Source organism: Chrysoperla carnea, chromosome 1 (genome assembly GCF_905475395.1).
Source record: "Chrysoperla carnea chromosome 1, inChrCarn1.1, whole genome shotgun sequence".
Taxonomy (NCBI): Eukaryota; Metazoa; Arthropoda; class Insecta; order Neuroptera; family Chrysopidae; genus Chrysoperla; species Chrysoperla carnea.
In genome coordinates, this window is record NC_058337.1 from 4,759,692 (window position 1) to 4,768,884 (window position 9,193).

The following is a 9,193-nucleotide window of genomic DNA, read 5'->3' on the forward strand; positions in this document are numbered from 1 at the left end:
TTTTTTTGTGGGGCATTATCCATTAACCTTTCGAGTACTGACGTGATTTAGTTAGATGATACTTAAGTACTAATCAATACTAAGATTCAAATTTGATAAGGTCACTAGAAGAATTTTCTTAAAGGTTATGGTCCGGGAGCGGACCTATCAGATCGTGGGAGGAGGCGGAAATTCGTAACGACATATTGAGATACCAATTTTACCCATAAGGTAATTGGGTAATTTTCACGTGTTATAGCTTTCAATCTACCTTTTCAAGAAATAAAAGGTTTCCAGGTCACTTTGTGGATAAAGTATGGCAATTTTTGAAAAAATGTTGTCAACCTTTCCTTTATTTGGTATTCCAATATGGCATTACAAATTTCCTGTACCCTCCCCCGATCTAATAAAATTGCCGTAGCCCATTGTTTTTATGGGTTTGATTGCTGCTTTATTACAAAGTTTGAGCCGATTATTGATGGGTCAAGTGATTTTGCAGTACGCTCCCAGTCCATTAAGAAAATTCGAGATTAGTCTTTGTAAACCCAATGATGAGTCGCTACAATTTTTATCCTGGGGAAAATCAGACATGATATTATGTAATATCATCTTAAGAGAGTGCTCAATCGTAGAAAAAAATTCCAATCTCTCAAAACCCCATGCGATACGATAATTTTTGTACCCTTAACATATGCTTTTCGTTCAAGAAACTTCATTTCTGACCAATTCTGAAGATATTCGAATAATTTTTATATAATAATAAAAAAACTTTTTAAATAAATTTTTACTGTAATTTATTCATCCACTTCCATACTTTCAAGGTTCTCTTCAATGCTCGTTGGAAGTTTATCCAATAATGAAGTAGCTGGCTCCATTTCAACATCATCATCATCACCATCTTTAACCACCGCAGGTTCATCATTTTCATTTTCAACTTTTGTTGTATTCTCAGTATTCTCAGGGTTTTCTTCATCATCTTTTGATGTTACATTCTCAACATTCTCGATATTCTCAGAGTCTTCCACAAGATCGGAAACTTCATGACTAATTGGTGATTGTGTTTCAACTTTTGTTTCAACACTGGTCTCGGTGATTTCAACTAGATTTGAATCACTATCTTGTACACCTTCTGTTTCAATTACAATATCGGCTTCTTCTTTGACAGCTAGTTCAGAGTCAAGTGGTTTTTTCGTTTCAGTAGCACCTGGTTCTTCTGGACGACGTACTAATCCTAATACATCAAGCATACTATGTGTGACAATGGCTGCTTTCGCTGCTTCCACAGATGGATAGGCTGATTTTCGTTCACATAATGCTAAATGTTTAGCTAATATATTACCGTCGTTGCTACTGTAACCACATACACAATGCATTTCATTTCGTAAGGGTGCTGGGGTAACTGTTCCAAACACTGAGTCTTTGCATGATATAGAATGATCGTCCATTGCATGTTTACAGCATGTGACGTAACAACATTTATTACAATTTAGAACACCGCTGTAAAAAAAGGAAAAATTCGATTAAAAAATGTGATACGACTCAAATACAGCGTCATTTTTTCGCCAAGTTGTTTCGGCGTAAAGCGATTCTTGGTTAAAATTGTATTGAATTGACATTTCAGACAAATCTCAAAATTATTTAATGCTTGCATACTGATATAAAAGATGGCCCACCCTGTACTATCGACAACAATTTTTCCAAATTTTCTAAATTCTAAAAAAGGGCAATTCCAATAATAATAATTTTATCTCAAAATTTTTTAGATTTTTAAACATAGATGGTCATGGAGAAACTGTTTTTTACTATTTTGCAACGGAATCCTAAAAAAAGGCTTATTTAAAAAACATTTGAAGAGACTTACGTGTAATGATCTTCATCGCCCACATCCAAATCACATTCTTTACATTTTAATTCTTCATCTGGAAGTATAACAACCATATCATCAAATAGTTCTTGTAGTGGTTCTGGTTCAGGGGATGGTTGACTTGAATACGCTGATTGTTGTGGAGCTGTAGCACGTGCTAAAATAACACTGTTCGATGTTGGTTGCCACATATGTAAGTTACGTTTACCAATTAAACTGTTATGGCTACGTTGTTGATGTTCTTTCAATGTTCCTGTAAAATTAAACCAAATATTTTCATATTAAGCCTTCATTTTGCTCGTCTGAAATTTACTAGAGCATAGTTAGGAAGGGTGGTTGGACCCTTGTCTTGTACATAACATGGAGATCTCTGATGACCCTACTTGTAGGGCCTGTATGAAGGACGATGAAATCTCCATGTATGGTATTTGTACCTGCAGAAACTATAGGACGTCGGATTCAGAATGTTTAGATCCGAAACATTGAATTCATCAACCTAGGAGAAATTCCAGCGAAGAAGTTGTGGTCTTTCTGCGTGGAATTTAACCACGACAAAATCATATAGCTTCATCTGCTTAAAATTGCCTCTCTTATCCGGAGACTTCTCGCCTTCAGGTGACAGGTTGTTCTCAAAAGAGGGTCTATTTGATAGGGAGCCATTTACGGCACCCCTCTTATATTTTAATATTATTATTAAGCTTCCTTTGACCAAAATATAAAAATTTACGTACCTTTATGTACAAACCATAAAGCGCAACGATTACATTTTTTCGCTGTACCCTTCTTTTGATGTTTTTGTAAATGGGCCATGAAGAATGTTACATTTTGATTGTAAGCGCGTCCAATATTCCAAACCGATATTGACTGTAAAAGATAAAAATTAATTCAAAATTTTGCTGAAAAAAGTCGTATTATCCAGTACTCTCTGTAGTACAGTATGTGCGACGTAAAATACCTCAGTAATGAAAAATATTAACCTATCCCGTTTTTCGACGCAATAATTAAGACAAAAATAGAAGTTGAAAAAAATAAGAGTGTAGGAATTTATTTAAAAAATTTGAAAAATGCAAAAAAAAAGCGGGAAAAACATTATAATAAAAAACGAAAAAAATCGAAGGGATTTGTCCTCAGCAAGTTAAGACGGTTTTATCGCAAACAATTGCGTTTTTCGCTATTTATTTTCTTGATTTGTATGAATTGCAGGAAATCCAAGTTCGAGGCTCAATTTGTAGCTTTTATAAATGAGCCATAAAGTTAATCACTACCCTTTAGTGGTACAATTTTCTGCTATTAATAACAGAACACCCTGTATAATACAAAAATTGTGTTTGTTCGAATAAATGAAAATTTAAACTTACTTTCAAGCAGAATGGACATTGTAACATAGCTGTACCATCATGCTCATTATAGAAATGTTCAATAGCTGCACGATGTGATGATGTACGATGATAGCATGTTCCACATTCGTATGGTAGTTCAGCCGCCACATGAGTATTCGTCATATGTTTGGTTAATTGATTAGCGGTTGTAAATCGTGTCTCACAAATAACACATATCAATGCATTCGATACAAATGTATCACATGGATGTGATTCATTTATGTGACTCTCTAGTGCATCACTTGATCCTAACATAGCCAAACAGAAACGACATTGTACGGCATTTGCACCAGTTGATACATTGTGCGCATGTGCTAATAAATGATCTAATAAATGAATATTGTTGGTGAATGTCATCTGTAAAGTAAAAAAAAGAATTTATTTTTATATGAAAAAATAGAAAGAAACGACAAAAATTACACAGAAGCCGGGAATTTAACCCGAATCTTCTAGATATCCGGTCTAGGACGTATTTAACTCCCTCACTTCTGATTTATTGACTCTCTGTGTCGTATTATTCCTCATATGTTAAGTAATATAATGTGTTGAGATAGCAAAAGCTATTGAAAGGTTTCCAAGTAAGAAACTTTACACTTCTATGTCTAATTTCTATAAAAATTTCGATCAATTATTTTCCTTGATATTTCCCAATCTACGGCGATTTGTGGCAACTTTGATTAAACAAATATGTATATTTTTTGGACCTTTTAATAACAAAGACTTTTGAATATCTTTTTAAGGGTAACAATAACTAAAAAACATCAAGTTTTTTCCCCTAATTTCCGAAAAAAAATGCCGATCAACTAAATTCTATGATAATTCCCGATTTCCCCCCGATTTATCACCCCTTTTAAATAAAACAAACAAATATGCACACTTACTTTACAAGAACAACATTTAATATTAATTTTAACTTTTTGTTGCATATTACTTTCTTTACCATCTAAAGTACCATAATAATAACTTTCTAAAGCACCAGATGATCGATTATCAACAGTTTCATCATCCAGATCAATAACTGTATTCACTTGTTGTGCGCCTGTTTTCTTCGATTTACTAGATGGTTGTGGTGATGCTTCACCCGAAATTGAACTATAATTACGTTTACGATTCCGTGCTGTATATTGTTTCGGTGCAGATGTTGGTGTTGTCGCTGGTATACTATTATTATTCGCAAGTGCTAATAATTCATCGTTATCAAGTTGTTTTTCATAGTTTTGATGATAGAAACTCCAATTTTTAAATGGATTCGCTGCAATTTTATTTAATCGTACGATTAATGTGTACGGTGTATTTTGTCGTGTTTGTTCGGCTAAATGTAATACGATATTGTCGAAAGCTTGTGCTGCGGTCGGTCCATACCATTCACGCCAAACTAATTCATCCAGAAATTGTTGAATGATTTGATGGCTGAGTAATGATAAAGTATTTTGAAACATTCGTGGTACAATACGTCGTAAATATTCCATAACTGTTTGATTACCACTGGTTGCATCACTGGCCGAAGATTGTACGACATATTCGAAACCTTAAATGTGAGAAGAAAATTACGATTAAAACACGATTTTCAGACAAATACATATTTTATGATGAATTTTAGAATAATTATGAAAAAGAACAGAATACAAGTTTCCCTCACTGCCTCCCATGAAAAAAATGAAATGCCAAGTTTTTCATGGAAATGCCGTATTTCTACGATTGCATGTATTCATCCACCATAAAATATTAGAATTTTTCTAGAAAAAAACTGTATTCTCTTACCTAGTGAATTCAAACAACTTTTGTCAACGGTTAAATCAGTCATAATGATACTATCTTTATGAACCCAAGCAATTAATGGCTCTAATATTTTCGAAAATCTTCGTTTATAATTTCGACTATCACTATCAGCCAATGGTTCCACCGCACGTAAACGAATTTGTTTCGCTTCTGGATCCAAAATACCCAATACTTCAACTTTCACTTGACGTTGATGGCCATCTTGAGACGTTGTACCCAAAGAAATAACACCCACTTCAATACGCTTATTTTTACCACCCATTAAATTGAAATTTTGTAAAGCTGTCGTACAAGCTGCACGTAACCACGTGAATAATCCTTTCACATACAGGTTATCAACTTTAACCCATTGAACAATATTTTGGACATTCGTTTGGCATGCCCAATGGTAAATTAATTTCAGCAACACACTTGGTGGATGTGAGGCAGCTTCAAATAATGATCCACTAAATACAGAGACGAAACGTTGCGGACAACATTCACTGATCCACACGTATCCACCGGAGTAGGGGAATTTCGAGACATCACTGTACATTCCTAACTTTAGTTTGGTTTGTGGATGTACAACGCATGTCTGTTCGGATCGTACTAGACCTTGTTGAATTAACCATTCGGTGAATTTCGTTGGTGTATGCATTAGAACTGATTTCACTTTAGCATCGAGGGCAGGTCGATCGTTTACAGAGGCGACTTCTTTCGCACGGAGATGAGGTCTTGCTACAACCACTAACGATGGGAACGTTTTACCTGTTGACAAATTTACAAATAATTGAAAGAAAATTAAGCTTCGTGTTATCGACGATTGTATTTTGTAACTGTTTTGAAAATACCTTGTAATTTATTGAATGAAACTTCACGAGAATCAGGTGCAGGTCGTCCATCATCCGTTGTTAAATCTACAATTGGTGGTGGTTTTCCAGTTGCTAATCCACCGACAGCTGTTCCTTCCGTAGGACGAATATTTGCAGGTATTTGTGGCGTTGCATTTACTTCTTTAACAATAAAATATTATTAAGTAGGTTCGGCTAATGAAAATATCTTAGTTGGTGACAGAATACTAAGTGCAATAGATTTAAAATCATGAGATTAAAGAGAACTTTCATCAAATTAACTGATTATTTTTATCTGTTTGACAATGTTTTCCAGAACACTTCGGTTAAGTCGGAGTGGCTGTCTTGAGGAGAGACACACTTAGACCAAACGATGGGTCGTCACAAAGAAAAAGGATTGGCTCATTCCCTGCCACTACATTTTAAACTATATGGAGGTGTTTAAGAACAGGGCGAGTTCTTTGGCATAAACGAAGGTAAGGTCGGAGAGGTCGTCAAAGAAAGGTTGGCATAAGTGAGCAACGCACAGCCTAACCATTGATCTTAGAGACCTGAAACTTGTACAGTGTGTTCTTTGAATGACGAATGTATCCGATAAGAAAGGATTTTCCGAAATTCTACCCTTAAAGGGATGAAAAACGAGGACAAAGTGCGTATGGGAGAACTTGATTCCTTCGTTCAATCTACTTCAAATTTTGCATAAACATTCTTTAACAGAATGGAATTGAATTTTGGCTGTTCTCAAAAAAATAAGGGTCCTGTACCAAAAAATTAAAACCAACCAAATTTTGAACAAAAGGGTAATAAGTGATATCAAATAAAGTGAAGGTTGTAACACAATAATCTTTAACTTGAAGTTTCGCAGCGAGGCCGGTGGTCAACAGCTAGTTGTTCCACTAGCTCGTTTAAGGATGTTCGGCAGTCTAGTGCTACCTTTGAGTTTCAGGACTTTTATTCCTGTAATAAATAATTTTCCACGGAAAAAAATACGGCCACAAAAAGCCTAAAATTGGCATGTAAAGAATAGTCTCCAATATAGAAAATGGAGTTTCTCACAGTCTTGAACTATAAAAATTTTTGTTAACGATTCTTGAAATCAAATTTAAACAAAATACTTACGTGGCGTTGAAGGTTTTGATCGACTTGATGAAGACGATCTTGAATTCTTTTTGCTTGATCGCGATGGTGGTGGAGTTGTTGATGTGGGTGTTTGTTGTCCAGCTTGAATGAGTTGTGCTTGACCCATTCCTCCAACAATTAAGCCCGATCGTGGATCCATAACCAATTGATACGTATTTTGACCACCTTTCGATGAGCTGTTCGATGGAGGTCTAAAGAATAATTTTAACTTAATATTTCAGTTTTTAATTTTTTGGGGTTCGAGCAGGGGCTTGCTACGAAAATTATTTAATAAAAAATGTTATTTCTGAGCAAAATATTTTGAAAACAAATTTTTTTAGAAAATGGGTCAAGGAAACTTATAAATTAAGACAATAAAAAAACATACTTTGCATTTCCGATTTGATACGATTGAACATATTCCCCTTTGTAAATGATTTCACTAGGCCCACTTGCCATAGCCTTTTCCAATTTGTGGGTCGCATCTTTTAACTCTTTCGCTAGTCGATTTTGATAAGAAAGTTGAGCTGAAGTTAAATCTTCGTCCACACATTGTAAATGTAATGGTTCTCTTTTCGGAGCTAATTCTATATAAATCAGAAAATATATGTTAGAAAAGTACATTTCCGGGGGAAAAACCTGAAATTATGATAATAACCTTTTTCTAATTGACTTTTTAATTTTTGTGCTTCTTTTTGTAACCGCTCCTCTAAACGTGTTAACCTTTTTTTCGAAGGCATCTTGATCCTGTGGAAAAAAAAGAAAATTGTGTTTTCATTTTAAGCGGGAAAGTTTTTGAACACGCAAATGCATAGTGCTGCTGTAGCCATTAAATGTATGAACTACGTCAATATGTCAAGTTGAGTAATTTTAAAATTCATTTCAAAAAAAATACTTCAAATTGAAAATAATTATGAAATATTGGTAACAAATATATTAATTGTGTAATTAATTTAAGTAAAGTGACTTATGGAACACAAATAAATATGTTTTGAAAATTTTGATTTATGGTTATACTTACTTAACTTTCACATTAAAAATTCACTACTTTTATATGTAAGAAAACACTTCACGTTCACTCTGTATTAGATCAATTGTCTTGGGAACAGAAAAATTATTTTAAATTCACGATTTTATAACAAATTTATTTGTTTATTCACGAACATTACTGGAAAAATGTCACAAACAACAACCATCTTCTAAAAATGCTAAACCAAAGCCGGCTATGAAATAGTACCACTACATATATTTTGAAAACACTTATAATTAATAATTTTTATTTTAAAATTACATTTAAATCACAATAATTTTATTAAAAAATTAACTCATAATATTTAAAATATTTAATTAAAAATATAATATTATATAATTTAATAGTTTTGAGATCAGTTTTTATTAATTTAAGAATAATATTTTTATTTATTTTAAAGTTGGTAATGTATATGTTGTATGAAAGTAAAATGTAATGGGAATCTATGAAATAATGGCTACGTCAGGGCCACTTTAGGTTCGAAATTTATGCAAATTGCATGGTTGGAATAATATAAAAGATATTTAAATTTTGACTTGAATTATACTGTCATGTCGAAGGAAGCATAATATGTTTTCATCAATTACATGATATTAGCCCTTTTTCGAAGTATTGAAAAGGGGGAGATTCCATTCCCCAATTGCATAAAATATGACGCCTATCTTTCTAATTTTGTAATAAAAATCTAGGTGTCGATATGTCAGTTCATTAATTATTTATTTATAACCGTTCTGCTAATCACCCTTGGCCTTTTCAATTTAGGGAAATTGAGATAAGGAAATTTTTGGAATACTTAATAAAGAATACGGATTTTCTTAAGTCTTTTGATAGAATTATTAATAAAAGCATAAAATGTTAGAGCTTTTATTGTTGTATAAAAGGTATCGTGTGTAGCGAGCTTTAGTTAAATTAGAAAATGTAAAAGAGGTTTGCGAAAAAATGATAGATAGATTAGGTTTTGCATTAAACTATTTTTCTAAATTTAAAGAATATAACAAATTTGATATATTGTTTATTATCGATAAAATGAAATCAATTTATCGGTAATTAAATATAAAATGTGGGAAAATACCCGACGACGGATGATATTCGGAGATGTAGCAGTTTACAAAATTGCAAAAGAAATGCAATTTATTGAACCTACAAAAGAAATGGAATAGAAATTCATTTGCTTGCTACATATCCGTGAATTGTTCATATCATTGACGTGGCC

At 33.2% G+C, this 9,193-nt stretch overlaps 1 protein-coding gene across 2 annotated transcripts; it reads right to left on the reverse strand.

Annotated features, from left to right (window-relative positions):
* Positions 1 to 579: 579 nt before the first annotated feature.
* LOC123290836 lies at positions 580 to 8,153 on the reverse strand. Of its 2 annotated transcripts, none has more exons than XM_044871180.1 (11): positions 7,972 to 8,153; positions 7,609 to 7,697; positions 7,339 to 7,537; positions 6,951 to 7,162; positions 5,832 to 5,990; positions 4,984 to 5,748; positions 4,104 to 4,750; positions 3,202 to 3,579; positions 2,575 to 2,707; positions 1,841 to 2,096; positions 580 to 1,476 (listed from the first exon to the last, which is right to left on the reverse strand). In XM_044871180.1, exons 2-11 carry the CDS (start codon positions 7,688 to 7,690, stop codon positions 774 to 776), a joined length of 3,534 nt encoding a protein of 1,177 aa, XP_044727115.1. In that variant the 5' UTR covers positions 7,691 to 7,697; positions 7,972 to 8,153; the 3' UTR covers positions 580 to 773. The 2 variants fall into 2 exon arrangements, with proteins under 2 accessions (XP_044727115.1, XP_044727114.1); XM_044871179.1 differs by having other exon boundaries at positions 5,832 to 5,993.
* Between the last annotated feature and the right edge of the window lie 1,040 nt (positions 8,154 to 9,193).